This window comes from Oxyura jamaicensis, chromosome Z, assembly GCF_011077185.1.
Source record: "Oxyura jamaicensis isolate SHBP4307 breed ruddy duck chromosome Z, BPBGC_Ojam_1.0, whole genome shotgun sequence".
NCBI lineage: Eukaryota > Metazoa > Chordata > Aves > Anseriformes > Anatidae > Oxyura > Oxyura jamaicensis.
Genome location: NC_048926.1, coordinates 71,604,838 through 71,622,429, shown reverse-complemented (window position 1 = coordinate 71,622,429; position 17,592 = coordinate 71,604,838). Strand labels below are relative to the sequence as shown.

The following is a 17,592-nucleotide window of genomic DNA, read 5'->3' as shown; positions in this document are numbered from 1 at the left end:
ACATTCAGAACAAGCCTGGGCATATTCCTGTGTGACCTGATCTAGGTGTTCCTGCTCCAGCAGGGGTATTGGACTGGATGATCTTTCAAGGTCCCTTCCAATCCCTAACATCCTGTGATTCTGTAAACTAAAAGATGACCAAGAAGTCATATGCTGGGAACATCAAGTCAAGTCACCAGAACCCCCCTGTAAGGAATATTTTTGATTTGGGAAGTTTGGATTGATTCTCTGTATATCATCTTTTTCCTTTCAACATTTATATAGTCCACAGAATTTGTTATCCTGAGCAGATGCATTTCTTATTTTTACAGTCTAAGATATATAATGCAAATATACAACATACCTGTAACATTACTGGAGACCAAATCCACGTCCCTTTCCCCCAGAAGACTGCTTTATAATCTGCACAAGCTTTGGGCATACTGAATGTCTCTCTTCCATATTCCCTCACCAAGTAGAACATGGGAGATTCTATCTGCAGACAAGCCTTCTTACTGAAAGCAAGCAGGTAGCTTTCTACAGCAAAGCACCTATCCAAGTCTTTCCATGATTCAATGTTTATTAACTGCAGTATATATAAAGTTTCAAATAGCATCATGCACTTAAATAAACACCTCATGAATCCAGAACAGGTCAGACATTCTACCTTAATTCCCTGCTATCTTGTATTTGCCTGTTATGTTTAAATGGCTCAACACTGCTTTTTAACTCCAAACCCTTTACAAGGTGAGCTTTATCTTATAGCTCAAATATGACCTGAGTTAGAGGGCAGTCACCATCCAAGTGATCAGCTAGCAAACCCTCTGTTTAATGAGAACGAATAGGCTGGCCCCATGCTGCCTTCAAGGTACTAACACCTGTGAAACATGAAACATGTTCAAAAGTCCCCATTTCCTGACAGATCTTACTTCATCTCCTCTCCTAAGATTTCAAAGTCCAAACAATTGCTCAGATCAACATCCTCACTCTTCTGATAATGGAGTAATTAATTGCCTAATGCTACAATTCCAACGTATTAATGTGAAACTTAAGTACACATGAATAATATATGCTAATTACAGAGTCATTTCCCCATTACCATAACCCCACCTTTGGAGACATTTAAAGCCATTTTATAAGAAAGAATAAAATATGGTTAAATGTGATTGGAGTGGAACAAAAAAAACAGTTGATAAGAAGTCTCAAGATTCCTTTCTCCAGAAATTGAGGAAAAGGAATTTAGGTAACAAGAGGTGCAGTTTTTACAACACAAATGGAAAAAAGCAGGAATCCCAAACATTAGAGGAAAACAAGGCATATAACACATAAGAACAACCTTGGAAGTCTGGTAATTCATAGACCTTTGTAAACAAAGACATTATCTCAGCATTTCATTTTAAGGACGTGAGAATACACCTTTAGGCTGCGACTGTCTTGTTTAATAAGCAAATTACATAGTCTTCTTTGCAAAAGAACATAGGAAGCACACAGTGCAATCTTCAGACTATATATAATACTGCATTTCTGTTACTTAAGCATGCAAAGCATATGATCTGATGTCACCTAATTCAAGCTTAAATATAAAATATTAACAATTATCACACATACCAATTTTGCATATTCAATTATAATCTCTAGGTGGACTAAAGGAATAATCATTTGCTCCACGGCAAAGTCTAGGCAATTTTATTTACATTAGCAAAATGCCTACGTTGTACTTGGAAAACACATCATGCATCTTAACAAGAAGTCAAAACAGTTTTGTTTCTTTAAACCATAACGAACACTACATACTTTTATTGTTTTAGTTTGAAGTCTCAATCCATTCAGAGTGTTGATAGCTTTTTCAGCATCCTTGGGATCAACGTAGTTCACAAAACCATAACCTAAGCTCTGTCCTGTTTAAACAGAGGAAGAAGAGTGAATGTTAGTACTGGTATGCTACACAACAGATAACAAAAGGTGTTAAAAACTTCTGTGGACACACTGAACAAAAATTGCTTATATTGAAGAACAATTATCTGCCTCAATGAAGTTTCAAAGGCTCACATCTTATTTTTCCAATAAGCCTGGGATCTTTAGCTTCCTCTGCTCACATGGGCTGCCCTAAGTTCAACCCGGAAATGGCTACATTCATTTTAATGAAAGACTTAAATAGCTATGTGAAATAGGTTCAGCATTTTGTTATGAATCATTAGAGATGAGAGGAAGTCGAGGACCTTCTAAGTATCAGAAATCCACCACTGGCTCCTCAACTTTTTAATTGAATATAGAAGATATAGCAAAAGTCTCTAACAGTATTTGAAAATGAGCACATTTCAAACACTTAATAGCAGAATTTGAGCCAACAGATCTTTGGAGCAGAACATTTCTACAGATGTTACTCACGCACTAAGTGGAGCTTCACAGTAACAAGGGGTTTAAAAGGTAATTTTGTTCCTATATTCAAGCCCACTGCCACAAATAACTAGATTATCAGTCAAATAATAATTAGAACAAAATGCAACATTATCAGGTTCTTTACATATCTTAATTATGTAATTCAGATCACATATGATTATAAAGCATTGTGATTAGCTCTTAATCGGAACCACAACCCATTTGTAACACTATTGTGTATGAGCACTTAAACACTTGAGATTTTAGTAGGAGAGATCTCTTAAACTTCAAAGCCTAGCATGTAGCTGCCTTCAGTATACTACTCTGAAAAGATTTTTAGTGCACAATAACAGAGACGGGTACCAAAATTTAAAACACAGTGGGAGGATACTACTTAGTATATAGATCCTTCATTAGCACAGACCTTTTAAAAAATCCTACATTTCTTGACCATTTTTTTTTTTTAACAAAACTGGGAAAAAAAAAGTAAAAAAGGCAAAGCAATGTGAAGCATCCAATATAGCCCATTCACAAAAAGTTAGTTTAAGAGATTACTTGGAGACACAGTTGGTATACAGGATATGTGCAGTATTACATAATTCACAAGTGGCAAATTAATTCATTGCCAGAAAAGATGTAGATACATCCATGCTGTATCTAATTCTTACACGGTAGCTAAATAGCACATATTAAATATGCACAGTCAAAAAGATGCAACATTTGCAACTATTTAGAACAGACAAAGGGTTTAATAATGAGCCCCACCACTGCTGGCATTTTGTACAAGTTAGCCTACCACAGCACTGAAAGTTCAGAAGACAACTCCCTCTCCTCAGCTACACTCATTCTTCACTGTGCATTATTTTGGGGAGGCAATAAACAAGAAATAACCTGGCTAGAAGCAGCTGTAAACAAGTTAGCATATGCAATGTTATTAACAGAAAAACATCAATAAACAACCAGACAAAGCCTGAAGCAGCCTGCTATAGACAACCCTACTCTGAGCAGGGGGTTGTACTTTACCATCTCCAAAACACCCAGAGCACTGCAGGCAACCACTATCCAACTGTTACAAAGGATACCATTCATCACCAGTTCTTCCAGACAGTGACTTAGTTAAGCTTTGTTAACACTAGTTGATTTATCAAGTTATACAAAAATCGAGCAATTTCTTCAAAAGAAGCTTAAACTAATTTCTGTAGGCTTATTCTCTGATTTTACAACTAAGAAATGCTTTCATTGTAATGGTGATTAAACACTGGAGCAAGGTTAAACACCAGGTTTCCAGAGCTCCCCTCCACCCTCTGATTCTGTGCCAACTTTGTAATTCTTTAGCCCAAAATAAAACTTAAGTTATCATAAAAATTCAAAGGAATTAAGGTCTGACATTCCAAAGGCCTTCTTATGTATCTGCTGATGCATCTGAAAAAGTTTAAGAAGTAAAATTTCCTAAATAGTGAAGACTGAAATTTTGCCTGAATATTAGTTGTTTAACCACTATTATTTAGTCAATATTATCAGTCATTTAAAGTCAAAAAATCACTTCCTTCACAGATGCCCAAGAGAAGGAAGATGAAACTTGGCTCTCAACAAGCAGTATGAATAGTTGGAAAAGATGCTTACATTTAGAGCTTAGTGATACGGTTTAGTGGAGGACTTGTTAGTGTTAGGTCAGAGGTTGGACTAGATGATCTTGGAGGTCTCTTCCAACCTAGATGATTCTGTGATTCTACGCCTGAAGGGCTGCTCTTAGCTCTCCCAGCTTCAGTCAAGGGAAGATGATTAAGAGGTTTTTTGAGAGGTTTGCCAGTTCACATACAGGTGGTTGAGCTCTAGAAAATCCAGGCAAACGTTCTACACAAAGCACTAGAAGCATCTAATTCAACCCATCGGGTATCCTAATTATTGCAAAGTATCTCTAACAGCTAGTGGTGTCCCACCACACACACACTTCTGGGGGAAACAAGGACTTAAAAATTCAGTTCTTCTCAAGTGTTTCAATGACACATAAGACTTCATTCCTAACCTATGCTAACATTAATGTGTGCCTGAAAAACAGAGGGAAGTCCCATCTGACTGTAGGTTTCAGACGGTGAAGAGCAGAGTATGTTGCACACACGCATTTCACTCATTGCTTGAAATTGAAGAATGCTGGCCAGTATAATTCAAACAGGTTCTCATTCTGTGGAGTCTTCTCCTTAATATGTAAACTCCTTGCTTTCAAAACCAGCTACGCAGAAACTAGATGCACTTAAACCAAATCATCCACTACACAGAATATATAGAAGACAAACGTCATTATTTAACAATCATAATCACTAATTTGTATTGCCTGAAACTAAAGATTAAACCAAACACTAACAGAAAATTGCTCTAGACTTTTTCATTTGTGCCTCTTCTATATCAGCTAATTCCACACACTAAGGTATGAAATCATCTGCAAGTCACACTTGCTTCCAGGTCTAGTAATGCACTTAAAGTAAACGTGTGTCAGTTTTTAAGTGGGTGAGAAGAAAAGTGTATCTATGGTTGTCCACAAGTTAATCTTTAGTCTTCGGATTTAAACATATATCAAAAGGCATGGTCTGCTACAATTTTAATACAGGTTCAGCTACATCTGGCTCTAGCCATGTGTCATTTTGCCTCCCCACCCCCCCATTTGTGCTTAATGACACTGGTTCTGGTTCTTAATGACAACTATTCTGGTGCTCTGTTTATTATTGTGTTTAGGTATTGTGAAATCTTTGAAATTAAAATTAGACTATTTGTGCACATCAGCTATTTATTCCGTAATTCTGACCTGTAAGCAGCATTACATTTAGCTTATCTTAAAGAAGGCAGTGACTGAATTTATTTGTGCAAGTTATTACTTGTGCCAGTTCAAAGGTGATACCCTGCTCATTCGTAGAAGTGTGCAATGCTTCAGAAGTTACATGCTCAAATTGCATCAGTTGAGCTTCTTTGCCTCAATACTTCTTGTGGTTACTTCACAGCACTTTTTAAAGCTGTTTCTGTATACTTTCTACAGGATTTTTCTACTGGATTTTATGCTTGGGACACAAGGACACTATGAATATTAAGCAGTGTGGTATAGGTTAAAAAAACACTAAGTACTGGGTAAGAGAAGAAATCAATTGAAGTAAGGCAAGCCAAAGCAGCAAGATCATCTGGAAGGAAAAAATCTGAATTATAGTGAATAGAACATTCCTAAAAACAGGGCCTCTTACAGCTATCATCAACAGTAAGGCAAAAACCAAAAACACACAGAGCTGGACAGTGAAGCTGTACAGAGCATTACTTCCTCTTCACTTCAAGGAAAACAGGACAGATGTGGAACTGACTCTTCTGAACCTTTTAACTTTTCACTTAAGAGGTGGCCTCTCCCATAAGCTACTAAAACCTATAACCATGTCATCACATTATTATCACATCACAGTAATGACAATCAATAGGAACAGAAACTAATCTTTTACTATTACATCATGAAGAAAAGCAATTTGACTTTTCTTCCAAGAAACTCTGCTAAGAAACCACACAGCAGCAGCAAAACTGCCTCTCACAATCCTGGAAGACAAAAAAAGAACTTAAAGCAAAGGTTATTAATCTGAAAATTGCTATTAATGACATTCCATGTTTTATGTTACTGGCACTTGTAACCAAACCAAATTTGAGCCTGAGTGCCAAAGAAAGCCTTTTAATTTTTATTTATATATATATTTTTAAAGAGACACGTCTCTTTGAAACTAGAGATGTTATATCCATTATTAACTGGGAAGCATTCAGCATCATGAGTATTATGAGCATACATGAGTAATATTCACTTTATGGGAAATTATTCCATTTATGTTTCAAGTTTTAAACTTCATAAATTTCATGTGACCACCACGTATGATGATGTTGTAAAATGAAGAGGTAATTTATTATAGAATTCCAAGTCACTTCTTGGCACTGCAGTCAAAACCAGAATGGATTCCAACACAACAGGGGATAAAAAGTAACATTTCAAACATTTTAGTTCTAGGTCTTTGAAAGAGACTGAGTAGAGATCCATGTGCACTCTAGACAAATGTAGACTGAGTATTGTATCATTAAGTAAGAAGCAACTGAAGAACATAGTGCTTCATTACTCAGGAATGAACAGCAGACAGACTTTAAAGGCATTGGTAAGGCAAAGACCAACTAAGTTTCAAGTAGACAGAAGGAAAGAAACGGGTTGGAAGGTATAGCCATGGGCACAGCGCCTTTGAATTTACCCCTGTGCCTTGCAAAGGGTCACATTGTTTTTTGTTTTTTTTTTTTTTTGGTTTAAAAACACAGAAGCTCTAATTCACGAAAGTTGTAAGAGAAAAAATCATAAATGAACTGGTTCTATTCTGCTCAGGCTGTTTCACAACTGCCTACTAAAAAGGAAGCCTATTAAAATGTTGTGCACAGTTGCAAAAGCCCGAAGAAAATCCTCTACTGCACAACACTGAAAGTCTCAACAGGATGCTATCCACAGAGAAAGTCATCCTACAGAGTAGATATAAGATAAGCGATGCTTGTTGTTCATTCTTAATGATTTGCTTTTATGTAGAAGCAATATTCCTTAAAGCAGAATAAAGCCCTTTTAATATAACTGATTGAACATTTTCCTACTTTTGCAGACAAAAAAAGTTCAAGTTTCTGAATGGGAATAATCACACTCTATACCCTGTTTATTAAGATCTGCTAAAGGATTTTTTTGGTTATTTTTAGCAACTGCATCAAGATTTCTAAGTAGACTGATTACGGCAGAGTCCTGTTCACAAGAACTGAATTTTAGAAGCAAAGATCATGTAGACACTTTGGCTGGGCTACTGCAGTGGAGGTGGACTGAAGTAATTACAAGATTGAGAAACTTAACTGGTTGTTCAAAAAATCCACACCAAGTCTAATTCTTCCTTCGATAACTCAAGGATATGTGGAATTAAACATAGCACTAAATTACACAATGCATTTCCACAAAGCAGAGCTATTTATACTGTTTAAAAGAGGTTACTAAATTACAGAATGCTCAGAATCCATTACAAGCTATTTCACTTGGCCATCACAATTTACTTCTGTAGTCCTTTTTCATAAGCTTGAGAAGGAATAGATCTAGACAGAAATTTTACATTTTATTACCTTTTTACTATCCAAATTGATCATGAAGTGGTAAGCAAGAAATCATTGGTGACATGAAAGAAAAAGGTACTGGTGCTGGCCAAACATCACTTACTAACTAAAAAAGTCCTCCGCTGGAGAAGTTTCATGCAGCTGAGTATTTCGTGCATGAACAGAAACCTGATGTTGTCTCCTTGCTATCATTTATCTATTGACAGGCAGTTTTTAAGGGCTGGACAGCAAATGGTAATCACCTGTCCAAGCCAGCAATTTATATCTCCACTGCAGTAAGGGCAGAACCTACAAACAGCAGAAAACAATAAAAGACAAGGACAGTCTTTATTCTTCCTAGATATTCTATACATAATTACAACATCCTAGTAGTTTGTAGTAGGTTTGTCTCAATTTTTACTGTTTTATCTAAGCTCCTTGTTTTGGGGGATATCCAGAATTGATTTCTAAACAGTGAGTTTTGAGTATACTGGAATATAAGGAAAAACTGAAAGAGATACACTAAACTAAGTTATTTACTCGTACCAACTCTGGTTTATTATTTTAAAGAAACATGCATTAAGGTTCTCTTACATTAAGAGTACTATGCAAACACCTGAGCCAGGCCATTCAGCCCAACCATGCCACACTAAGAATTAATATCCTGTTTTACAGGCACTCCTCTCAACTTTCTACGGGAAGTGGCTTACCTGACAAATATTCTTTTAAGAAAAAAAACATACTTGCCAACCTTTATTTCCTTCCTTTTTCCTTCTGGGAACAGCTGCAGCACCTACAGGTAATGGCTTTTCTTTAAAAATGCTATTAGAACGGTCACATAACAGCGAAATTCCTTCTTGCTGCATTGACACAAAAGGACAGAAAGGACAGGAGTCTTCAGATCAGACAGCTTTCTTGAAGGACCAGTTAAAAGAGACCCTCTCCCTTTGACTACTCTACCTGTAAGACATAAGTAACTAAAAAAAGGTACTACTGAACTGTGCACCAAAAGAAAACTTCTGTAAGGAGATGAACGTCTGTGAAGCTGCTTCCTTCTGCAGTGGACAACGGATGACAGTGTTTTGTAACAGACCTTGGAGTGGAAGATGGCTGTAATGCTTCTGTTACATTTTCAACCCAAGAGCTACCACTCTGCTTCAAGAGGAATATACTTGTAAAGCCTGTAGGCAGCTCAGAACCAAGAAGAAATACTAATTCAGACAAGCGCTCAAAGCAGCATCTTCAACAGCTCTTTACTCAGTGCTGCTGGGCTGAATGCACAGTAAGAAGGAGTTCAGCCACCTGAACTGTGCAGTTCTGTTAACAAGGCTTTGCCTGAAAGTGCTTAAGTGTAATTTACAATCTGCTACACCTTAAGAGTAGTATAGGCAAGTATGAGCTTTAACTTAACAGATGTTAAGTGAGCCCTTTTGAAAGCTACTTCTAAAACACAGCTATGGGTGTTACACAGAGGTAAAGTTCCTGAGATGCCACAAATGCACAGTCAACTCAAGTTCTGAGTTTTCGGTTGTCCTGTAGCATTTTATCTCTTGAAGAATGATGCATGTTGTGTCTGACAACATGGTTAGAGAGCAGTTGATTAACACAGCACTTTTCTTTCATGACTGATTAATGCATCTTGGTAAATTACAAGGCTTCTCTGATTGTTTTATTGGGCAGAACCATTTTGTCCCCAGGAATTTCTGCCAATATCAAGCCTACCCGTCCAGTTGTCTACTTCGTCTGTCTTTATGATTCTATTTCAATAGCTAATGGTGAAGATAATTTTCCTATACACATCCCAGACAGAAATCCAAAACCACTGCTATAGAACTTTGTATTTTTTGCTTGAGCACATGTGGTGTTTTTTTCAGACCTGCTCCAGTAGTATATACACTGGTGATTTTACCAGGTGACTAAGAGGTGCAGAAAAACCTGCAGCATCAAAACTAGTTAAGTTTTTATTGCTAGATTTTTTCCTGTGGTCAAACACCTGCTTTATTTCAACCTGCACTCCCCACTTGAGTGAGCCAAAAAACTTGTAAGAGAAATGCATGAAGTCTGAAAGGTTGGCACACCCACCACACGAGGGAGTCCTTGGCTGCTTTGGTTCATCGGAGTGAAAGACTTAACACAAGGGCTCAACAAGCTATCTTCCCTAACTGCTTGGTGATATTGCCAGAGAATCCAGTTCATCCTGCCCCCTCTACGTAGTTTTTAAACATTCCTGTAGGGTCTGCAGACAGAACAAAATAGACGATTTAAAACTTCAGGTTATCTCCTTTTCCACGAAGAAAATAATGGGTTTAAAGTGTGTAATATATATATATATATATATATATATATAATGAAGTAACATTTAAAAACTGCACCACTAGTTTTAAGAGTCAACATCGATAACTCAAAGAATCCAAAATTATCAATTTCAGAAATTTTGAAGATGAATATCTCAAATGTGTTTTGAAAAAATAGAGCATAATACTTGCATTTCGTTAATAATGCTATCAATACCCAACTAAGCTAAAAGAACTTGTTTCATGTTCTAATACCAGAATTTATTAAACACAATAATAATATTCTAGAAAGTTAGAATTTTCAAGTGATAGCAGATTCATGCATCCACCTTCCACAAGGAACAATAAAAAAATAAGGCAGCACTTAAACTAAGATCAATGATTTCAGTATGATGACTTTTCAGGCACCTTGGGCTATTTCAAATCCTGCAAAAAAAATATCTTACTGTGAAATAATGTATTAAAGGAATACAGCCATTAAGAAACAGAGTATCACAAAATGCTAAAATCTATCTTCCAAAAACATTACACACTCTTTTCATCAATACTTGACATGGAAGAACATACGGCTGAAACTAAGCATGTTTGAGCAGCTGGAACTGTCTATACAAAAAACATAAGAATTCTGTTTGGGTACTTTATAATTGAACTTCACCTGTGTGTTACCTTCAGTATTTTACTCTTCAAGATGCCAACCAGTCCCTGACTACAAATGGATTGTCTTTCCTAGTGAATTTATTTTTCTGCCAGCAGTTACGCAAGTGTTCATTTGACATCAAACACTACTTTCAAGTAAACTAAGAAGAACTTAGTTTTAAGCCAGAGTTTTCTTTGTCTGTGCATGAAATTTACTCAGCACAGATCTAAAGCACTAAAGAACAAGCCAATATCCTATATTTGTAAGCAGTATGAAGTCAAGTTAACAAACTTGACATTAAAAGTGATGAAAGGCCGAAGAAAGCCTGAAGTTACACACAATGGTATAAGAATGCTGTTAAGAAACATTCATGACAACATTACAAGTCTGTATACAAAAGCTCTCATTTCAATTCCTTGTCCAACTCCTTGGACCTGTATCTTTTTTTTTTCCCCAAGTTTTCCAGGAGTTCAGAGCAGAGATGCTACTGTTACTTGACTGACACATCAAAGCACAAGTGGCATTGCATGGAAGATGGTGCTATGCGAAGACTAACGTAAAAACTGCAATTAGTCACAGCCTACAGTGTCCTGGTTTGCCCTGAGGGGCAGCACTGGAAAGATCAGTAAGCAGTACTTACGGCCTCAAGTCCAACTTCATCAGCAGAAAAAAGTCTGTTGAGGAGTTCCAGGTAAAGGAGTAACAAGTAGTCTGATTTAATTGCTGGAATTCGCAATGGAAGACATCAGAATGCTTCACAACACAGTAGCATAATCCTACCTAGTGGCAAGCCCAGAGAGCACTTCTGTTCCACAGCAAGGGCATTACCTCCAGCTGCTACCAGCTCTTTTATAAATGTATTACATCTTCAGAAATTAGCGCCATCAACTGAGTCTGGTTTAAGCCACTGCAATTAGCAGAGTGTTATTTTGATGCTGAATAAGGCTAGGAACACACCTGGACATGCTATTCACTCAGCTGTATAACTGCATCTAAAATGGTACCTACACAGCAGTCTCTAATGAGAAGGGCTTAAGAAGTACAGAATACCATCAGTATTGGTTCCTCATCATTTACCTTTAACATAATTACTGTTCAAGTTATCACAATCCTTTTTAAGCTTGCATTATGGCTTGAACTGCATTTTAAAAGCAGCTTCAGTAACATGTGATCAAAATGCATGATCCACTAAACAATTCCCAATTTAACAGCAATTTGTGCTTTTGATCCAGTAGATGGACTCTATTTACTGAACACTCATACGTCATACCACTGAGCTAATACACTAGGCAACTATAAAGAAAACACCCGTAAATCATGATCACTCCTAGATTACTGTATTTGATACTATGCTGCCTCTTTCTCCCAAGCCCAGTCAGGCTGAATGAAAATAATCAAATATATATCAACGTAATGTATGGCAGAATAATCTGTCAAGTAAGACATCTATCTCTGTAATTAAACAGCTATAACCAGGGCTTTAAGTTATTCTGAAAGTTGAAGTTTCATCACAGCCAGGTTCAACTCTACTGTTCTATTAATTTAGTGTCATTCTCTTGCCTTACATTTTGCATGTTTTTTCCATATAGGAAGAACACTATCAGCTGCTACTCCAACACAAGCAATTAACTCTTCCTAGAGACTTTGTTTGTTGATATCAGATTCAAACATGAGGGCGCACCTCTGGTTCTTCCCACAGCATGCAGAGAAAGTCAAGAGTAGGAGATACTGTGGATGACAAGATTCAGGTATCAACAGATACACCATATCCAAACAGGAAGTCTCATCCTGAAACAGTTTGAAGCAGGGACTGTATGTGGGTATGTATGTTACTTTAGCTTGTATGGAAGTAGAGTGTTATCTTCGGGACAGTACTGGAGACTGAACAAGCAATTGTCTTGCTCATTACTGCCACTCCTGTGTGGAAATAAACAGTGATAATTAGGAACTGCTTGAAAAAACGACTGACCTATGAAGCATGTTTTCTTAAAATTAGCTTGTCATGTTAGAAGTAGAAGCTCCTTACCATGTTAAGGTGAAACTGTACCAAATAATTTGGTAAATCAACTACTACTTCAAAAGTGGCTTCACTTTGTTACCACTTTTTTGCAGTAGCACAATTACTAGCTGCTTCAATATGTAATGGAGCCACCATGAATCTGGAACAACAGCTACTGAAAGACTCCTCACTGCACTGCTTGTGGTGGCAGCAGGGAATTACTTTAAGTATACACAGCTCCATAAGCCACATGACCCCCTTGGAGTGAATGGGCTTCAGGGTGTGTAGGTCACTAATGCTGCCTAATGCTGCCAAACTGAGCTGGACTTCACTGAAACCCACCTCTGTTACTATAAATACTTGTTACTAATCTCACAGCAGTTACCCTGAGAAGCAGTGCTGGCCTACAGAAATTTCCCATTATTTAAGGTATCTCAATAAACACTGGTTTGCCCTAGAACTACCATTTATTCAAACAGTTGGCCTAGAATCACTAGGACATAACAGTACAAGCATTAAGTATGTACGAACAGTACATGCCTACAAGCACCTAAAGAAAGGGTGAACAGTCATGGTGATGAAACAGGCACCCTGGGTACTCCTAGGGTGGAAGCAAAGAGCCCTGCTTCTGCCAGAAGCACACAAGAACATCCCACAGCACTAAAGGAGCACTAACAATTTGCAAGACCCAACATTTTGATGAGCCTCTAGTAAGTCACTGTACTCTGACAGTTTTGTTTTTTTTTTCAGGAAGAGTTCATACAGAATTAATCTCAACAAAAAAGGACATCACCAGATGTGGTATCACCAGATCAGCAGACTGATCTAATGAAGATGATGCTCTGATTCACTAGAATCAGAAAGGTCCCTAATCATATTTAGCCTCTTTAGAAGAGTTCCAGTTTTAAAACATCAAGTCCTTGCTTATGCTACATGTTGATATCAAATCATTGCTAGAATTTAACATGGATGAATAAACCATGTAAACATTTAAAAAATAGTTTGTTTTGACAATATCAGTAGTAAGAACTAACTAGGCAACTTAACTGAATCCCTGTAACAAATTATGCAGGTTAAGTCAAACTTTTTATTACCCTATTTGAAAACACAAAGCCTAAAAAAACTTCTGAATAGTCAAAACCAGTGTCAGGTCTGCAAAGGTGTGAAGAGTGAAGTCAAAGAATCAAATGCTATTTTGAGTAATTTAACATGAAGCAAGTTACTTCATTTCCACATGCTCTCATGAGTCACTTCCAGGACACGTGTGACATGCAATAAATCATGTAGTTTACTATGAAGAAGCTCAGTAATTACCATTAAGTCCTTTCCAGTAACATTAAACAAGTATACTAAATCAGAAAAGGCACTATAACATACAATATTAACAGGCTTAATACAAGTCTCCATTAATACTGCTCTGGCTTAATACAAGTCTCCATTAATACTGCTCTGAAGCCAAAGACAGCTTGTTTGAAAACACAATTCCTTCAGGGTGATTCCTGCAGTCCAGACAATTGGACAGCACTCCGATCACCAGCTATGTAGGCCAATGCTTTCTGTGCCTGTAGGAAAATGATGCAACAGCACTGTTTAAAATGACTACTGCTCTTGTGCAATAACACACTGGGTCCCCAAGCCACAGCACAGACCATGTTCTAATAGCTGTGGGGTTCCAGATAAGGACTATCTTAAAAATTAAAAAGTTGGTAACAAGAAAAACCTTTTCACAACCACATTCCCAGCTCTGTTAAAAGCTAACTTCAAGGTTTTAAGCATGTTGCTCCAGAAAGAAATCATCCTAAATTAGTTGAATCCCAATTGCTTTTTGTTAGTTAAGGTCTGCTCAAAGCATCCTGCTGGCAAGACAGTTTGCCAGGAAATACCTTTTGTCCACATCCCTGCCAAGTCAGGAATTGTCAGGCTGCCAGAATCCTCTCCTTATATCAGGACACCATGAAGTAGCAGCTACCAAGAGCCACATTTGACTCAGCACACCGCAGCAGGCACCTTTAGCTAGCTTCTCCTCTACTTGCTGAACTACTCTCCCACCTCAAGTGTGCTCAAATCACTGCAGAAATGCTTGACTCGTGAGAGGGGTATAAGGGCTGCAAACACCATGCGTATTTGGAGTAAAGGCTGAGAAAACAGGTGGAGAGTTTCATAATAGCAATCCTCCTCTCAGAAGCAGCAAAGTAGTAATTGCCATCTCATGTGTTGTTCCTCCCCAGATGAGGCACTTGTGCCATAAAGTGTGCCACAAAGCAAGCTACTGGAATTCCAGCTGCCTTACCATCCTTATTTTTTTCCCAAGGTGACATTTCTGTGACATAAATGACTAAGAATTTCTAACCTGAGGATAAGTCAAGCATGCTGCCACTTTCTAGACTAAGCCATTCCACCGTTATGCTATACAGTTTCTCTTCCTGCTTCCCTCTAAGACACGGAAAGGAAAAGAACTTGGTTTGTCTCTCACCTCATCGCCACGGAGTACTTCAAGAAGGTAGCATGTCTGTAGAGTTTTAGATTGAAGGTGTAAGTATGCTGACCTTAAATCTCCCATAAGGTTAGTTTAGATGCCCTAAAATTAGTCTAGCATTAAGGCAAGAAAGAGATTTTGGGCTGGAGTGCAAGCTAACACTGTTCAAAGCAATAGTGACGAGACTCAAAGAAACTGCCAGCCTTGGTTCGACTGAACCAAGAGATCACTCTGAAACTTGAAGTTCACATATGGGGAAACTAGTTTTGCAGCAACATGGAGAAGAGATATGTCTTCAAAGAGCTCTGTTCTCTGCCAGACAACAATGTGGGCTAGAGTTTTTACACTGATTTCATAAAAGAAAACTACAGGCTAGCAAGTTTCACATGTTCTAGAAATTAAAATCAAGCAGCCAATTAGGGTAGGCACTTTCTACTGCTTTGTCAAAGGATCTCTGCCAAGATAACCAAAAGACTGCATTAAGAGTCACAGCAAACATACAAGCTACCACCAAGGGATCAGTGTTTCATCTGTGCTCTGCTGATAAAGTGTCTACCATGCAAATAAAAATCCTTCCTCTTCCTCTAACAATTGTTTGGGCAGATCACCATTCAGTGTAGTCACCAGCTGTCTCCTCTCAGAGGCTGTACAACCAGGGAGCACCCTAAAACAAATATCTGACAACTTTGGAACCCCACCAAGCATTGCAGTGACTAAGTGTACACAGTACACACTGAATAATGACCAGTATTACTAAAATATTACTGCTGTTAACATGAAAGGTCAACTCTGATGACATTATGTGAAAGTGGAGAATGCATATAGAATTGCACTTGTGACCAACCCGGAATCCTTTGCATTTACCATGGATCTTCAAAAAAAAAAAAAAAAGACAGAAGACAAGACTTTAGTATTACAAACTAGTTCCATACTAGTTCCATTAATTTGAAACATACTGACTACAGCTGCATCAATTTCCTAGAAACATTTAACTTTCATTTCTAGGCACCTGCTGCATCCTGTGCTGCCTTTTATGTCTGTACTATCTGCACCAAAACTATAATGAAACAACACTTCCAAGTATATGGCAAAGGAACATCTGCAGAAGGCAACATAAAATATGCAGAATTAAACAATACAAGATAGATATGATTATTCTGACAACTTCAGTCTTATGGAAACAGAAATAAGTGCAACCCCCTTCATTGTATCTGTCCATTACACTGTACTATTTCTAGATAGTGTAAAAGTTTTGAGGATCACATAAAACCTGAAGAATTTTATTCCAAGAGTTAATGTTAAACAAAGAAATCTCACCACAACTCTACAGTTATTTACTAGCAATGAGACAAATGAGAACACAGATTTTTGGAACAGGGTTGGCAGGAGTACCGGGTTTTCAACTAACACGTAAGATTCAAAGTAGGTAGCAGCTGGATCAAATCTGAAAAACAGGCCTATGTAATAGTGATCACCTAGAATGACCTGAAATAAACTTTGTCATCAGGTTTAGAAGGCAGGAAGCTTGTCAGCAGAAGGTGATGCAGGAAAATAACTTAAGGTGCTGAGCATCTGTCTTCTACTAAATGGGAAAGTTTACAAATTAAACAGATTAATTTCAGGAATACGAGTTAACAACTGTGAAATACAATTCTAGGCTCTCTCTCTAAATGCATCCTGCCTCACTTTCTGGGCAATACAGGCTGGCATACTAAACTGCAAACATGAACTAGTAATAATGAATATATATAGACCTTAAGCATGTTCTGTCAGAAAAGACATGAAAAATTGACTAGTCAAAGTCATTTTTAGATAAAACATCTGAATTTTATAATTGCATTATTATTACAGTAGGGGAATACTTCTTGGCTTCAAAGCTCCTGTAAACCATGAAATTCTCTCAAATTTATGAGATTTGTTATCAGCTGCTCTCACAACGTGAGACTCAATTCCGAAGTTATAATGTAGAACTACTCTTCAGTAAATTACTAGAAGAAAAAACCTGAAATCAAAGTCTTCAATGACATGAAAAGAATATTCCATACAACTGAATTTATACTCTAGTAAAGACAAGTGGGCATTAAAATGAACTGCAGTCTTTTTCATGGGGATACATACCACACATTGTCATTTTTAACCTATACTGAAGTTCAGAGAAGTGAGTATAGTGTGGCAAACTGCATTTTTTTTTTAAGCTTAAGTGCTGATTTTTAAGTGACAGTTACTACTCTCTTGCATTTCCCCTCAACTGCTACTGAATCAACCTGTCCTGAGGGAACTGATTATGCTACTAATGCTTCAAGAAAGGCAGTTTGATAAGTAGACTTCATTGCATTTCACATTCTTACCTTATAGCATTTTTTAGCTTTTTTAATAAATACACATGCTTAAAACTAGATTATGTAAAAAGTTATCTTCTGATTTTAAATATGCAAAAGCACTCAGCCATCCAAAAACAGGTGGTAAGAATTTGGTTATGTAGCTTTGTTGAGACCAGGGTTTCCCATTCACCATACCACTACAAACATTTCATGTGTTGGTTCAGCAGCATGTATTTACATAAAGCTACATTATCCAAAAGCATATAGGTGTCAAAGACCCCACTATATTTGGGCACAGTAACTCATTCTGGATAAATGCCTTGGTTAGCAAGTCAAGTGACATTCATGCCTTGCTTCTCAAATGGTGATCTTGTTGATGGAATTCTCTGCAT

General features: G+C 37.4%; 1 protein-coding gene across 18 annotated transcripts in view; it reads right to left on the bottom strand.

Moving 5' to 3' along the window:
• The window catches only part of ELAVL2 (ELAV like RNA binding protein 2), a 96,475-nt gene that overhangs the window by 26,272 nt on the left and 52,611 nt on the right, over nucleotides 1-17,592 (bottom strand). For all 18 annotated transcript variants that reach the window (XM_035309544.1, XM_035309543.1, XM_035309547.1 and 15 more), the window contains one exon: nucleotides 1,774-1,877. In XM_035309544.1, the coding sequence (XP_035165435.1) occupies nucleotides 1,774-1,877 (104 nt within the window). The remainder of the gene's footprint in view (nucleotides 1-1,773; nucleotides 1,878-17,592) is intronic.